Source organism: Dermacentor variabilis, chromosome 2, assembly GCF_050947875.1.
Source record: "Dermacentor variabilis isolate Ectoservices chromosome 2, ASM5094787v1, whole genome shotgun sequence".
Lineage (NCBI taxonomy): Eukaryota > Metazoa > Arthropoda > Arachnida > Ixodida > Ixodidae > Dermacentor > Dermacentor variabilis.
Genome location: NC_134569.1, coordinates 57748033 through 57765517, shown reverse-complemented (window position 1 = coordinate 57765517; position 17485 = coordinate 57748033). Strand labels below are relative to the sequence as shown.

Here is a 17485-nt window from a genome sequence, read left to right as displayed (position 1 = left end):
CCTTAACGCTATCGCGTTAAAAAGCAACTTCCAAGATGGGCTGGGTGGGAATCGAACCAGGGTCTCCGGAGTGTGAGACGGAGACGTTACCACTGAGCCACGAGTCTGATGCTTCAAAGCGGTACAAAAGCGCCTCTAGTGAACGCGGTGTTGCCTTAGAAACGAGCTGTTTCTAAGGCTCAGGCGTGCGTCGCTTGCTCAGGCGCACATTTCGTTGTCGCGCCGAACGCTGCGTTGCTCGACGCTCACCGCGTCCGATGCGGGGCGCGTAGTCGCTGCGCCGTAGCCCATTGTCTTACACCCCTTGGCGGGTCGACGGGAGCGCTGTCGCGTTCCACTCTTGAAGGCGAAGCTTAAGCGTCCTCCAATTTTTATGTCTGTCTTGCGCCCTCATGTCTTTACTTTCATTAACCTGCAAAATTTTATTTTATTTTTTACAAAATTAAGTTCCTTGCCTACCTAAATAAAAATGTTTGCAACATGCCGTGCATGGTATACGGTACCGCCCGTGGGAAGGCAAGCATAAGGTCGCTGTTGGCTTTGTGCCTTGCTTCACTGTTCATCAGAACTTACTGATTGCACACTGATAACAAGCTTCGCCGAATGGCTACAGGTTACTGCGCTGCACTACTCCAAGTATTCCAAAAAGACAAATGTTTCTGCTCCGAAACTGCTCCAATATGCTGCTTGAGAACGACTTTTTTCCTGTTCCAAAAATTGCACCAAACCCTAAGCTGGCTAAACCACCACTGATTTTAATAATCAGCCTATTATTTCAGAACGACAACAGAGTTTTAAAGAACGCTCTAGCTGTCTATAAACTACTTCGGTGTTCTGATGTAATGTCCTTCTAATGGCCCTTCGCCATGCCCCATTGCAAATTTTGGTTATACCCTGGCAGCTGCAAAATATCGTTTAAGGAGCATTTTACAAAATCTATTCTTTTTAAAGAATCGGTTCATCATTAGAGGAAATTTAAGAAATTAACTGCCCTGCTACTATGTCGCCAGAAGGCAGGCGTCACTGCCAATGGAGATTCTCTCTCCCTCTGCCTCGACATAGCATTCCCAAGCGGTGGTTCTTCCCTGCCTTTTCCCATACCAGAAGCGAGGGATGTACCGCGGCATCACGCCCCGCCTCTTATTTCGTTTTGTGAAAACAATTATAGGGACACTGTAGACGAATTTCCGCCGTTCCCGTAATCAGTGGCAGAACAGCTGCGCAAACTGCTCCGAGAGCGAGCCTTTGCGCCATCCTGCGCCAAGACGGCATTTCAGCGAAAAATTGCGCCGAGCTTGCGCCAAAATATAATATAAATTATGGGGTTTTACGTGCCAAAACCACTTTATGAGGCACGCCGTAGTGGAGGACTCCAGAAATTTCGACCACCTGGGGTTTTTTGACGTGCACCTAAATCTAAGTACACGGGTGTTTTCGCATTTCGCCCCCATCGAAATGCGGCCGCCGCCTCGTACTCAGCAGCCCAACACCATAGCCACTGAGCAACCACGGCGGGTAGCCTGCGCCAAAGCATACATAAAAGCAAAACCCTCCTTCCGTAGATGTTTTGCAACTAGCAAAACTGAAATGAAAACCATCATCATCATCATAGAAAGAAGCAGAGGACCGTCCATATGGCTGGCCCGTCGAAATCGTCCGGTTCGTCATTCGCGCATTTTTTCTCTGACATACAACGTAGTGTCGCTGTACCATCTTGCTGGCGCTTTATTTCGGTTTTCACGAACCCTCGTGGTTCCCCGAAGTTTGCCGAAGGAGGATGTCACATTGTAGGATTAAAGGTAAACTATTTCGATGTCTGTGGGTGATAGCGGGACTTCAGGGGTTCTACCAACCGGGAAAACCGAGAATTCTCAGGGATATTCAATAGTCTGGAATAACTCAGGAAAAGGAATTTGTGCTTCAATCAGGCAAAATTAGCTGTGATTTTATTCAAAGGGAACGAAAGTCGCCCTGGTGCTGGCTCGAGTACAAGAGAGCAATCATAACGAATTGTCTTTGATGCCGGCCGTGTCGTTGGCTGGAGGAGTTGCCAGTGTACAGTCAACGACCGATTTTCCGGACGCCCGATTTTTCGGAAATGCCCGATAATGTGGGCGGCTTCGCGGCACCACCACGTGCCCCGTAGAGTCAATGGGTAATAACGTCTGTAATTTCTAGTAAAGCAATGAAGGGGGCTAGTTGGTGAACGTTCATGGGTTCAACGTTCATGCGCTGCGTCCGTCCACGTCCTGTCCTTCCTTAATATCGTGTTTGTAAAACTGAGTGCAATATAACCATGGTCTGTAATTTCAGACGCAAGGACCCTTCTCTCTCCGATTTTCCGGACTTTTTGCCGCGACCGCGGTTCCGAAACGGCATTAATCAAAGCTAACAACGCCGTTTTGATTATTTCGCCGCCTCGAACCAGCGCTCTTGCACGCGGATCCGCTGGCAGCCGTAGCCACCACCGCGGCAACGCGAGGCTTAGCTGCTTCGGCGTTCGCTATTAAGGTTCTTGCCGTTCGGTGCCGTGTTTTTCGTTGAAATAATTCGTCGCTGTCAGTAATGGCACCGACTCCGCCTCTCTAATCCTCACGATTGGCTTCGAAGCTTAGAAAGCATGGCGCGTTGCATTATGCCCGTTCCCGAATGGCAGCTTCGCCTCAGCACAGGGATGTTACGCTGTAAAGCGTACGTGAAGTATTGCGGTGAAGCTTAACAAGCGTGGGAAGGGGCAATTGTCACGGGACACAGTACGTATTCCATAATTATACACGCGAGCACCCGCCGTCTCCTGTCACAGTACGAGCACCGATATGCATAATAAGTGTAGTGGAAGGTCTTCGGAGCTTTTTTGGACGTGCCTGTGACGATTTGAGCCCTCAAGGGCAGTAAAAGACATGTATTCATTTTGTTCAGACTGCCCAAATTGATGTTTTGGACGTTTTCGTGGCGCGTAGGGAGTCCGAAAAATCGGATGTTGACTGTACAACGGGCCAAGAGGGTGCTTCAAACGGTCCTTGGGGTTAACGCGCGGCGGAACGCGGACAAGAACAGAAATGACCGTCGCATTCAGGAATGATCGGAAAGGAACTGTGCCGCCTCTACTTTGAAGGAGCTTGAGCTCAAAAAGCAGTTTTGGCTGACGCAAAGATGCAGGTAACCCTCATACCCTCGTATGATAAACAGAAGAAACATTGGTAGTATTATACATTTCATAAAAGTGATTACTGAGCGCACGAGCAATGCTAGGCGGGTCAGGGATAGTTACATTATTGTAAATTACTTTTTAATGGAACTGCTAGAATGCGTTACATTGAAAATCTCGATAAGTTGCCATTGGTCTTTTTTTTTTTTTTGATGAAACTTATTTTTCATGAATTCATTTTTGTAGCATATATAGCAACTCTAACAAGGCGCATCGTGCTGCGCTTCCTTTCGGTTCGTCCCGCGCTTTTTCTTTGCGACCTCTAGCAGCACTCACCATTAGCGTCCCCGCAGTGCATGGCGCGTTGAAGACCGGGCAGAGCCCGTTGGCAGGACAAGACTGCCACTGTTGCCCCGGAATCGCCGGATTCGGCTGTTGCCCCGGATATTGCGGATTCGGTTCTTGTGCCGGATTCGGCTGTTGCTGCGGATACGCCGGATTCGGCTGTTGTTGCGGATACGCCGGATACGCCGGATTCGGCTGTGGTGGCGGCTGAGGCTGTGGCGGCGGCTGAGGCGGTGGCACCGGCTGAGGCGGTGGCACCGGCTGAGGCGGTGGCACCGGCTGATGCTGTGGCGGCGGAACCTGTTGATCTTGTAGATACTGACCATAGGGTACGCTGTCCAAAGGAGGGTCGTCACCGGTTTGGAACATGGCCGCCAGTCCATAGGGTGGTGCCACCGGCCCCGGCGGATGTACGCCAGGAGCCGTTGGGCAAGCCTGGCCGGGAGCACATGGGTTGAGGGTGCCGGGGCACGTGGGCTGTGCGGGGCACATCTGCGCCAGGAAGTAGGAGGGGAAGATGGAGGTAGTATTTTAATGCGAAGCATTCTTTGCCTACTTTATTCCACATTGAGCCTATCTATCTTTCCTCTTATGTTGATTCTGTGACCCAAGTTGTGTACTATCTTGGTTCACTAGGTATGTGCTCGTAATTGTGGTACTGTCGGGGTTGTTTCTTTGACTGGATATATATCAGGATCTGTAGGGCTTGCATGACATGAATGACATGACATTTCAGTCACTAGATGTGTGCTCGTGGTCCTGAAGCCGTCGTAATCGGTCCATTAACTGTAAATAAATCAGTACAGAGTACAGCACAATAAACCAGAGCAGGATTGGCCACCCTGGTACAGTACTTGGCCACAACCTCCTATATGAATACAACAATCAAACACCGTACCTCGGTCCGCAGCAGCTGCGAAGCAACTGACCACGGCGGCGGTCAGACCTGTGACGCAGCAGAGGGTGCTAAGAATCACTGGCTCCGGACAGGCCGCCATTGGAATCAACCTGACAACGTTTAACGGTAGAAAGTTATCTAGTGAGGCGAGTCTAGCAGTGCTATTGGAGGAATTAGCGGGAATAAAATGGGATTTAATAGGGCTCAGTGAGCTTAGGAGGACAAATGAAGCATATAAAGTGCTAAAGAGCGGGCACGTCCTGTGCTATCGGGGCCTAGCGGAGAGACGAGAACTAGGAGTGGGATTCCTGATTAATAAGGATACAGCTGGTAACATACAGGAATTATATAGCATTAACGAGCGGGTGACAGGTCTTGTTGTGAAACTTAAAAAGAGGTACAAATTGAAGGTCGTACAGGCCTACGCGCCTACATCCATTCATGATAACCAGCAAGTCGAAAGCTTCTATGAAGACGTGAAATCGGCGATGGGTAAAGTCAAAACAAAATACACTATACTGATGGGCGACTTCAATGCCAGGGTAGGCAAGAAGCAGGCTGGAGACATGTCAGTGGTGGAATATGGCATAGGTTATAGGAATAGCAGGGGAGAGATAATAGAGTTTGCAGAACGGAATAATTTGCGGATAATGAATACCTTCTTCCGTAAGCGGGATAAACGAAAGTGGACGTGGAGGAGCCTGAATGGCGAGACTAGAAATGAAATAGACTTCATACTCGGCGCTAACCCTGGCATCATACAAGATGTGGACGTGACTGACCGTAGGACCGTAGGATGGTAAGATCTCGAATTAGCCTACACTTGAGGAGCGAACGGAAGAAACTGGTACATAAGAAGCCCATCAATGAGTTAGCGGTAAGAGGGAAACTAGAGAAATTCCGGAGGCTAGAGGCTTTAACTCAGGAAGAGGACCTTACTGTTTAAGCAGTGAACGACACTCTTATGGGCAACATTAACGAGTGTGCAATATAAGTAGGTGGTAACTTCGTTAGGATACCGGTAAGCTATCGCAGGAGATGAAGGATCTGATTAAGAAACGCCAATGTATGAAAGCATCTAACGCTACAGCTAGAATAGGACTGGCATAACTTTCCAAGTTAATCAACAAGCGTAAGATAGCGGACATAATGAACTATAATCGGAATAGAATTGAGCATGCTTTCGGGAACGGATGAAGCCTAAAAGCAGTGAAGAAGAAACTGGGAATAGGCAAGAATCAGATGTATGCGCTAAGAGACAAAGCCGGCAATATCATTACTAATATGGATGAGATAGCTCAAGTGACTGAGGAGTTCTATAGAGATTTACACAGTACCAGTGGCACCCACGACGATAATGGAAGAGGGAATAGTCTAGAGGAATTTGACATCCCACAAGTAACGCCGAAAGAAGTAAAGAAAGCTTTAGGAGCTATGCAAACGGGGAAGGCAGCTGGGGAGGATCAGGTAACAGTAGATTTGTTGAAGGATGGGCAGATTCTTCTAGAAAAACTGGCCACCCTGTATACGCAATGCCTCATGACCTTGAGCGTACCGGAATCTTGGAAGAAGGCCAACATAATCTTAATTCATAAGAAAGGCGACGCGAAAGACTTGAAAAATTATATGCCGATCAGCTTACTGTCGGTTTCCTACAAAGTATTTAAAGGTAATAGCAAATAGAATCAGGAACACCTTAAAATTCTGTCAACCAAAGTACCAGGCAGGATTCCATAAAGGCTACTCCACAATAGACCATATTCACACTATCAATCAGGTGATAGAGAAATGTGCAGAATATAACCAACCCTTATATATAGCCTTCATTGATCACGAAAGAGCGTTTGATTCAGTCGAAACCTCAGCAGTCATGCAGGCATTACGGAATCAGGGTGTAGTAGACGAGCCGTATGTGAAAATACTGAAAGATATCTATAGCAGCGCCACAGCCGCCGTAGTCCTCCATAAAGAAAACAACAAAATCCCAATAAAGAAGGGCGTCAGGCTGGGAGATACTGGGAGATACTATCTCTCCAATGCTATTCACAGCGTGTTTACAGGAGGTATTCAGAGACCTGGATAGGGAAGAATTGGAGATAAGAGTTAATGGAGAATACCTTAGTAACTTGCGATTCGCTGATGATATTACCTTGCTTAGTAACTCAGAGGACCAATTGCAATGCATGCTCACTGCAGAAAACTAAAGTAATGTTTAACAGTTTCGGAAGAGAACAGCAGTGTACGATAGGTAGCGAGGCACTGGAAGTGGTAAGGGAATACATCTACTTAGGGCAGGTAGTGACCGCGGATCCTCATGGATAATCAGAATAAAAATGGGGCTGGATTGCGTTTGGCAGGCATTCTCAGATCATGATCAGCAGGTTGCCATTATCCCTCAAGAGAAAAGTATATAACGGCTGTGTCTTACCAGTACTCACCTACGGGGCAGAAACCTTGAAGCTTACGAAAAGGGTTCTACTTAAATTGAGGACGACGCAACGAGCTATGTAAAGAAGAATGATGGGTGTAACGTTAAGAGGGGATAAAAAGAGAGCATATTGGGTGAAGGAACAAACGCGAGTTAATGACAACATAGTTGAAATCAAGAAAAAGAAATGGGGGGGGGGGGGGGGCATGGCAGGACAAGTAATGAGGAGAAAAGATAACCGATTGTCATTAAGGGTTACGTATATATACTGGAGGGGGCAGCAGAAAGTTAGGTGGGCGGGTGAGATGACGAAGTTTGCAGTGACAACATGGCTACAATTAGCGCATGACCGGGTTAGTTGGTGAAGTATGGGAGAGGCCTTTGCTCTGCAGTGGGCATAACAATAATGATGATGATGATGATGATGATGATGATGATGAAATGGTACACGCATCGGGTAGCCGTGGTAAACCTGAGCCGTCGACGGCAACTGTTAGAGCAGTGCCTTGTGCTGCAGGCGCACGCATAGCGCTTCCAGTGATTTACACAGTGGTTTCCGAGCTCTGACTAACTGCAAAGTGCATTTGGATGCGTCTACGCTGGATAGGAATTGCAGCTTGCACGAGTCGGGTCACATTCATGATATCAGGTATAGTATAGAAAAGATAAGCGAGTGCAAATTGCGCTACAAATGCCTCTCGCAAAACAGAGCTCACCGCGCCAAGCTAAGACTTGGAGCTAGATGTAAGCAACAGCTTCTCTATTACTATTCCTCCAGCAGTTTCCGTTGTTTTGCTGCGCACGGACGGTAACATTTTCGTGTATTTAATGAACGTAGACTAGCGATGCAGCGCAGGAAGCACGGACAAAGTGAAACGTACGCTATGCTCCTTTTTTTTTTTTTGCACTTGTTCACTGATCGCTCATGCGTCTCTACGTCACAGTCTTCTGTCCATTTTTTTCTTCTTTTTCGATTCTTTGCTCATCTTATTGTCTTTGGAATTAGCCCAATTTTAAGCCTTGGTCTGTGTCGCGCAGCTTGACCCGACGAAAACCGCCATCGGCGGCCAGTGAGCGCGTATGGCTGGCATCAACAGCGAGTGTGAACACGCCGCTGCGTTGGCGTTTCCCGTCATTGCAGAGCATACAAATCGTGTACCAGCCGCAGCCAAAGCTTGGGAGTGCCAGAAAATAAAATGGACCCCCCCCCCCCCCCCCAAATAGAAAGAAAGTTACTCAGAACCCGCCTCAGGATGAATGTCTACGTTAATGCGGCTGTAGCATAGAAATAATATGGCGACACATCGTATTGCCGCCGCACAGACGAGTTAAGTATGAGGCGTGTATTCAGCCGGATTCCTCTCTCTCGCTTCCCACTGGTCACGCTGCGCCATCTAGTGGCGCCACCGTGATGTCCGCGCGTAGCATGTGTGTGAATATATGTTCAGAGAGACTGAGTATATACGATGCGGGGGAGATTCTGCCCAGCAGCGGGTACATATTTAACAATTTCATTGTAATTGAAGAGCAACACATACACGATGGCACAAAGTGACCCAAGTTGGTGTCAGCACAATTCATTGAAGAGCGGCGCATGTTCAGTGGCACATATCCATGGACCCACTTTGGCTTGGAAGAGGTTCGCTGAAGAGCGGCACATGCCCATTGAAACGTACCCATTGACACAACTTGGTGCGACTGTTGGTTTGAACCCTGTACCCTCAGCACAGCAATTCGCCCATTTGACCATGGACTACCCTGTGACCCAAGTTGGCAGAAAAACGGTTAGATCGCCCGATAGCCCCTGAAAGTGCTCGAAGTTCTCCAATGATGCTAATCGCGCTAAAAAAAGAAAAAAAAATGCGTCGCTGAGAAGCGGCAAAATGGAAATTTACATATTCGCCTTCGTGCCCAAGCTCCGGAGCAACACAGCTGCTGAGGCGAAGACTCACAATTTTTATGGAATACAAATCGATTGCGAATGAACGGCTCCCTCATTGTTGTTAGAACATCTCGTCAAAAGCAGAGCAGTGTGGGTAATGCACGTAGCGTTGTCTGCGGGCCGCGCATATCCAGGCTTTCCGCCATTCGAGCTGGCGAGGCTGCGATAAAAACCGATGGAACTGGCTTCCCGAGGAGCTTTCAAGCCGTGTTTGAATAACTTTTCATGCACCCAAAAACGCAACATTTAATTTGTACGGACTTGGTTCCACGGGGCATTTCGTCAACACAAGACATAGACGATGGAACATAATCAACCAACGTAGCTGGCTGCTGCGCCTGTAGGGTGCCCAATGCCCGCGCTCTGCGCATCGAGGCACCCTATCGCATCTTCTTCTGCACCCTGCACAGCCGTCACATGCCACTGCATGCGCAGCGGCGCCGCGTGGAGGCGCCTCCGGTACAAACTCATCCACACCCGGTTCCTTACGCATGACATGACATGCACGCCATGACATGAACTGCTCGTGATTCCGCTGTGGTTGTTTCTTTAAATGGCCATATTGAGGATGTGCATTACACGCATACATGGCATGATATCACGTTTGTCCCACTAGGTATCTTCTCTTTTTGGTGCCGTCTCGTGGTCGTTTAATTTCTTAACTGAATATATATTAGGATGTGCATGCATGACATGAATGAAATGGCACGACATTTGGACTACCATAGCTCATACATGCTCGTGGGGCCGTGATGCAGTCTTGGTCGCTTCTTTAATTATATATATATATATATATATATATATATATATATATATATATATATATATATATATATATATATATATTGTAACGACGTGGGATCAACGAGTATGCGTAGCAGCACCGCCAAGAAACGCACTTTATCAGTCGTCCAAGGGAACAACAACAACGTCTTCTTCGTTTTCCCCCGCTTCACCTAAAAACCCGCGCTACTTCAGCGTCGTCCCCACTGGCGCATACCCGCTGAATTATCGTTCTGCCAAATATAGTTGCGTCATTTGCTCCCCCTTTAGAAAAGATCATCGTCCCGATGATAGAGGCTTGGAAAGCAGCGGTAAAGAACTGCGCAGTCTTGGCAGTCCTCATAGTACGGCTTCATACGCAGCACGTGAACGACCTCGGGTAAATGCCGTCGGCGCTTTGAACAGTGCGAGCTGTCTGGAACGACTTCGTAGTTGACGTCACTGATGCGTCGGAGAACTATGTAGGGTCCGAAGTATTTACGTAGGAGCTTTTCAGAGAGCCCACGCTGTCGAATAGGTGTCCAGACCCACACTTTGTCGCCGATGTTGTATGTTACGGCTTGGTGCCGAAGATTGTAGCGTCTGGCGTCAATGTCCTGCTGTTCGTGGATTCGCAGACGCGCAAGCTGCCTAGCTGCCTCTGCTCGGTGTGTTATCTCTTCAGCACCCGTCTCGTTGTCGTCAAATTCATGAGGGAGCATTGCGTCTAATGTAGTTGTAACCTCACGGCCGTATACGAGACTGAAGGGCGTCTTGCGAGTGGTCTCTTGACGAGCGGTATTGTACGCGAAGGTGACATAAGGTAAAACCTCGTCCCAGTTCCTATGCTCTACATCTACGTACATGCTTATCATATCAGCCAATGTCCTATTGAGTCGTTCTGTCAGTCCGTTCGTTTGAGGGTGATACGCTGTTGTCTTCCGGTGGGCGGTACCACTTAGACGTAGAACAATATCTAAAAACTGGGCCATGAACGCAGTACCTCTGTCCGTGACGACTACTGCGGGAGCGCCATGCCTTAAAACGATGGATTCCAGAAAAAATCGTGCCGCTTCATCTGCTGTTGCCCGTTGCAGGGCACGTGACTCGGCATATCTAGTGAGATAATCCGTGGCAACGATTATCCACCTATTACCAGTAGTAGACGTTGGGAAGGGGCCCAGAAAGTCCATGCCTACTTGTGCAAATGGTGTGGCCGGTACGTCAACAGGGTGCAGTAAGCCGGCTGGTTTGACGGATGGCGGTTTACGACGTTGGCAATCCAGACATGTCTGAACGTAACGTTTAACGACCGCAGTAAGTCTCGGCCAGTAGTAATTCTGCCGAATCCGTGCCAATGTGCGAGTGTAGCCCAAGTGCCCAGCAGTCGGCTCGTTGTGGCAGGCGTGTAAGATTTCACGTCGAAGCGGTGATGGAACAACAAGTAAGTAGTTGCTGCCGCTAGGCGAGAAGTTCTTCTTGTAGAGGACGTTGCGACGCAAGCAGTATGATGCCACCCCTCTTGCAAAGAGCCTCGGCACGCGGTTGGTTCGTCCTTCGAGGTAATCAATAAGCGGCAGCAATTCAATGTCATCCCGTTGCTGGCGTGAAAGATCGGCAGTATCCACGAGTGCCAGAAAAACCGTGTCGTCAGCGTCTTGTGCTGCCGGCTCAACAGGAGACCGAGAAAGGCAGTCGGCGTCTGCGTGCCGTTTTCCCGACTTGTATGTAACAACAAAGTCGAACTCTTGGAGTCGAAGACTCCAGCGTGCGAGCCGGCCGGAAGGATCTTTCAAATTAATGAGCCAGCAGAGGGAATGGTGGTCACTAACGACGGTGAAAGACCGACCATACAAATACGGACGAAATTTCAGAACTGCCCATACCATGGCGAGGCATTCTTTTTCAGTGGTGGAGTAGTTAGCTTCGGCTCGGGATAGTGTCCTACTGGCGTAAGCAATCACCTTTTCGCTGTCGCCCTGCCATTGTACTAGCACCGCCCCTAGACCGACATTACTAGCGTCTGTATGCAATATCGTCGGGGCTTCCTCATCGAAGTGTGCTAATACCGGAGGTGATTGCATGCGTTGCCGGAGCTCGTGGAATGCCCGCTGCTGGTCTTCGCCCCAAGTAAAAGGCATATCTTCTCGGGTGAGCTGAGTTAACGGCCACGCGATACGCGAGAAATTCGCAATAAATCGCCGGTAATATGCACAGAGTCCAAGAAAACGTCGCACGGCTTTTTTGTCTGATGGAATCGGGAAATTAGCGACGGCGGCAATTTTATCCGGATCAGGTCGGACTCCTTGGCTACTGACGACGTGACCGAGGAATTGGAGCTCATGAAAACCAAAATGGCACTTCTCAGGCTTCAAAGTAAGACCGGCAGAGCGTATCGCTTCAAAAACAGTTTTCAGCCTTCGTAAGTGTTCGTCGAACGTTGCGGAAAAGACAATCACGTCATCCAAGTACACCAGGCATGTTTGCCATTTGAGTCCGGAGAGCACAGTGTCCATTAGACGCTGAAATGTTGCTGGCGCCGAACACAAACCGAAAGGAAGTACCTGAAATTCATAAAGTCCGTCAGGCGTCACAAAGGCTGTTTTCTCACGGTCTCTCTCATCCACTTCGATCTGCCAATAACCGCTTTTCAAGTCCATTGAGGAAAAGTAGCACGAGTTTCGCAACCTATCCAAGGAATCATCAATCCGCGGCAGTGGATAAACGTCCTTCTTTGTGACCTGATTGAGCTTCCGATAGTCGACGCAGAAGCGCAGGCTACCGTCCTTCTTCTTCACTAAAACTACAGGTGATGCCCACGGACTATTAGATGGTCGAATAACGCCATCTTCTAGCATCGTCTTCACTTGTTTTTGTATTGCTTCGCGTTCCTTTGGGGCCACACGATAAGGGTTTTGTCGGATGGGTCTGGCGTCGACATCAGTAATGATGCGGTGTTTCGTAAGTGGCGTTTGACCAACTCTTGACGCAGAGGAGAAACAGCCCTGGTACTGCTTGATGAGCTCAAGCAGACGGTTCCGCTCAACGGCCGTTAACGTCGGATTAACGTCTACAATAGGTGCAGCTGTGTGGATTGTAGAGGCCGACTCCTGCGCTAAGTGGCAGTCTTGTATTTCTGTCACTTCATCGAAATAGGCGACAGCAGTGCCTCTAACGATGTGTCGGCGCTCCCTACTAAAATTTGTCAGCAAGAGTTCGGCGCTTCCGTCGATTACATTGATAAGTGCTCTGGCAATGGACACACCGCAATTCAGTGCTAGCGCACTGATGTGTTCCGCTACTCCAGTCCCACTTTGCAGGCTGTCACAGCGCACCTGTACGAGGGAGCAACTCCGCGGCAAAAGTATGACGTCGTCCGCGGCAATACGTAAGCGAGGTTGTTGTGGCTTCTCATGGGTGACGTTATCCGAACTCGTGGCAAATGTGACGCTTCTGTCACGGATGTTAATCACGGCGCCGTACTCCCGTAGGAAATCCATGCCCAGTATAAGTTCTTTACAACACTCAGTAAGGATGACGAGGGTGACGACGAAGGTTGAACCGGCGATTAAGAGTCGGGCCGTGCATTTCCCGACAGGTGTCATCAACTGACCTCCGGCGGTTCTTATGTTGGGCCCGTGCCATGGTGTCTTCACCTTCCTCAGTTTGTCAGCGACCTGTAAGCTAAGGATTGAAAAATGCGAGCCAGTGTCAACCAGAGCGGCTATTTCGTGGCCGTCAATGCAAACGATGAGCTCGGCGCTGACGATGTCAGTTACGTCTTTCGTACTTCTATTCGTCGTATTCGTCGTTGTGCTGGGCGTCTTTTTCGTCAATGTAGTCTTCACGTCGTCGTTCGTCGATAACGGGGGATGTGGAGCAGTTAGAGTATTGGCAACCTCACCCCCGGAGGTCGCTGCGGCTAGTTTCCCCGTCGAGGGCTAGGCGATCTGCCCCTAGTGACGTCGGCAAAGCTGCGACGAGTCGGCGAATTGTAGCGCGCCGGAGATGGAGAAGGAGAACGTGGTCGGGGCGTCGTCGTATTTGGTGGCTGACTGTTCACAGGAGCGTCGTTGTAAGCGCGTCGACCGTCGTACGGAGAATAAGCATAGTTGGCAGGGAAGCTTGGTTGTTGAGCGGCGCGATAGTTGTTCCATTTGCGGCAAACTCTATAGACGTGTCCAGCTTCACCACAATGGTAGCACACTGGTCGACGGTCGACGGTGCGCCACAAATCGGTTTTCCGACGCTGGTAGTTCGGCTGTAACTCTCCATGGAGCCAAGGGGTGGCGTGCGCATGTCGAAAATACGGCGCTGTTTGTGCTGGCATGATCGGCGGGGTCGGTAGAGTCGACGAGGGTGACGATGTCGGCTCTAGTTGTGGCGTAGGTGGTGTTGTAGTTATGGGTGTCAACGGCGTTGAAGTTGCGTTGAGTGGCCGGCGAACAGCTTCCGCATAAGTGAGGCGCCGCGGAACGTTGCCACAGTCTGGCGCTGAAAAAGCTTGCCGGACTTCCTCCCGGACGACATCAGCAACAAAAGATAACGCTGGCGTCGGTTCCGTAGGCGCAACCACAAAGCCGAGCTGCCGAAGCTCTTCTCGCACCACTTCGCGGACAACTTCACGCAGAGACATGTCGTTACTCGCAGCCAGTACGGAAGTGTTCGCCGTCGAGTTGCCCATGTCATGCTGGCGGTATCGTTGATGCAGGGCCCGTTCAATGGCTGTAGCCTCTTTTGTGAACTGTGCCACTGTTGTCGGTGGATTTCTCACAAGGCCGGCAAACAGTTGTTCCTTCACTCCTCGCAGGAGATATCGCAGCTTTCTTTCCTCTGGCATGTCTGGGTCTGCCCTACGGAAAAGACGGGCCATGTCTTCCGAGAACATAGCAACTCTCTCATTGGGCTTTTGAACGCGGATTTCAAGGAGACGCTGCGCGTTTTCCCTCCTGTCGATGCTTGAAAAGGTATCCAGCAGCTGTGCGCGGAAGTCGTCCCACGTGGCAAAGCTCCTCTCCCGGTTTACGTACCACGTACGAGCATTGTCCTTCAAATAGAAATAGACACTCGAGAGTTTGTCCGCCGAGCTGGTCTTATGGTTATACTGGGCGACGCGCTCGAACTGGTCGAGCCAATCTTGGACGTCTTCAAAGGCATCACCATGAAAGCTCTCCGGGACCATAGGATTCTGTAGTGTTACTTGCGATGGAGCTGCGGTGGCCATGTTATTTGTAGGAGGCAAACGATTTCTCGAAGTTTCTTGCAGGGGACTGGACTCGGGCGCTAAGCCTAGCAGGCGACGACTGAAGCGGTGGACCGGTGTTTCGATGCGCGATGGTGATTCCGGGCTCGCTCGTCGGCTCCGCGAAGGGGTGCCAAGCATGAAGAATACCCAGCACCTCCACCAGTGTAACGACGTGGGATCAACGAGTATGCGTAGCAGCACCGCCAAGAAACGCACTTTATCAGTCGTCCAAGGGAACAACAACAACGTCTTCTTCGTTTTCCCCCGCTTCACCTAAAAACCCGCGCTACTTCAGCGTCGTCCCCACTGGCGCATACCCGCTGAATTATCGTTCTGCCAAATATAGTTGCGTCAATATATATATATATATATATAATATCAAGTTTATGCATGATGTTCCACTTACTTTTTTTTAACAAAACGCCTCTTTATGCATTGAAGCTGAAAAGTTACTTAGGACGCCAATGAATATCGTCGCAAACTTATGGAACACATATCTCGAAACTGGTGCCATCCTCAGAATTCGTTCCAAGTGCGTGTAGTTTTCGAAGTCACCAGCTGCTTGAGGCAAAGCGCAAAATAGCACGATAGCACGTAGGACAACAGAAGGGAGCGCTGTGTCATCGTTCCCTTCTGTTGTCCTCCGTGATATTTTACGCTTTGCCTCAGGTTATACAGTAACAACTAGCCCATCAGTCTGTTCTCTTGAATCTCCCGCTAGAGTTCGTAAATTGCAATATGTGCCGTTATGTAATTACTCCGACAGTTGCTCAGGAAACCTTGTTAATTTAGTGAAATATTCATTTGAGTTCTCGTGCAGATAAGCCCGTGAATACACGCAAAGGGCGTCGAGCGGCCAATCGCCCGGCAATTTTGCGTGTATTGTCTGTACAGGAGTAAGTTCATCTAGGTCAGTTACTCAGGGGACCATAATCATCAGAAGTATTTACAGAAGAAGAATAATGGGTCGGAGTGCATACGGCAGTCGCTACCAAATCTTGACTGGAAGCTTACCACTGCCGTTGAACAAGAAAAGTGCGCAAACATCGCATTCTACCGATGTTAACATATGGCGCAGAAATTGGAGATAGACAGAGAAGCTCTAGAACAAGTTGAGGACCGTGCGAAGAGCGATTGAACGAAAAATGTTAGGCGTAACGTTAAGAGAGAGGAACAGAGCGGTGTAGATCAGAGAGCAGGCGGGGATAGCCTATATTCTAGTCAACAGTAAGAGAAAAAAAATGGGAGCTGGGCAGGCCATGTAATGCGTAGGGCAGGTAACCGGTGGACCATTACAGTTAAGACGATGGGTGCCAAGGGAAGCGAAGCGCAGTCGAGGATGGCAGAAAACTAGTTGAGGGGGGAGGGGGGGTTATGAAATTAGGAAATTTGCACGCGGAAGTTGGAATCGGTTGGCATTGCACAGGGGCAATGGACATAAAAATAGGCTGGTAATGATATACAATGTGTCGCACGTAACTTGGGCCAAAATCTAAAAAATATGTGAGTGTCACGTAGTTTAGGCTGTAGTTTAGTTGAACATAAAAAGGGTAAGGTTTGTCGTCGCTTGGAGCAAGTCCGACAATTTGTGTTTATTTTGCCTAATAACGTGATTATACTATTAATTAGTCAACTTCATTAAATATGATATTCATACGAAAAGTGTGCATGAAAAAACTGTGGACCACTCTGAAAAATTGCCGATCTATCTTTTTTGTTGCTCTATATGTGCTACGCAAGTTTTTCCCAAGCTTGAAAGAAAGCCCATGAAGAAAATGAAAAACCCTACTTTCAGGCTACTTTCATTGTTGCAACGTTCAGCAGCCTGCGTTTCTACGGTCACCTATTTGGTTCAGAAATCAAAGACCTCTAAATATTGTAGTAGTATTATCTTTTAATGGAATATCGGGATTGTGTGGTACAAATGTAAGCTTGGGAACTTTGCTAGTATGTCTTTGACGTCTTCACCGAGCTGTACCGTGGGCAGCCGAGACGAGAAAAGTCCTAGGTGCCATATTTATCGGTAACACCATTACTTCTCTAAGAAATGTGTGAATACATACAAGACCCATTAAGCAAGACCCATGCAATAAGTTTACAAGACGAAAATTTCCAAATGATTTCTCTAGTCCAAGAGGCCCTCTTTCCGGCGCGTTGTCGGACCCAACGGATGTTCTCGACGCAGGCGTGTTTCCCATTTAGTAAGTTTGCGATTCCAACCATACCCACGTGAAGTCCTGTACAGGAGCCATTGTGGGTTCCATATATCTTCTGCGTAGCTGCCAACATTTACGTTGTCATCATAAAAGGTCCTGACATGGAGCTGTGTCTATTGTGGTATTACGATATTCTGTTTATTTGTGGGTATCTTGGGGCAGAATCTATTTGAAGAAATACATACACAATTGCCGACCGATCTTCAGTGCTTGATTTTACTGGCCCGCTCGATTGTTCATACGCGTACCCGCAACAGCGCCACCCACTCCACTGAATCTGTGATAACGCACCGTTGTCAGATGGGAAGAGGACTTGGTAGCCAGAGGCGCCGCGTCCCAGAGCTTTCATGTACTCATCAACCCAGCATCATTCCATACATTGACCTCGGTGCTCCCCCACAACCCGGGCTGACTGGGTGGGGGGACTTGGTTCGGGCCAACGGTCCTTCCCGGACAAGGGGGCTGTTGTGGTGCAGCCCAACTGAGGGACTGCACTCAACA

The 17485-nt window shown here is 48.9% G+C and overlaps 2 protein-coding genes across 5 annotated transcripts in view; one reads left to right on the top strand and one right to left on the bottom strand.

The window, feature by feature from the left end:
* The window catches only part of ssp3 (SCAPER domain-containing protein short spindle 3), a 281587-nt gene that overhangs the window by 197459 nt on the left and 66643 nt on the right, over positions 1 to 17485 (top strand). The gene's annotated exons all lie outside the window — the stretch shown is intronic.
* LOC142571929 (uncharacterized) overlaps positions 1 to 17485 on the bottom strand; it is a 55721-nt gene that overhangs the window by 22776 nt on the left and 15460 nt on the right. The window contains exon 2 of the mRNA XM_075680655.1: positions 3485 to 3985. Coding sequence (XP_075536770.1) covers positions 3485 to 3985 — 501 coding nt within the window. The remainder of the gene's footprint in view (positions 1 to 3484; positions 3986 to 17485) is intronic.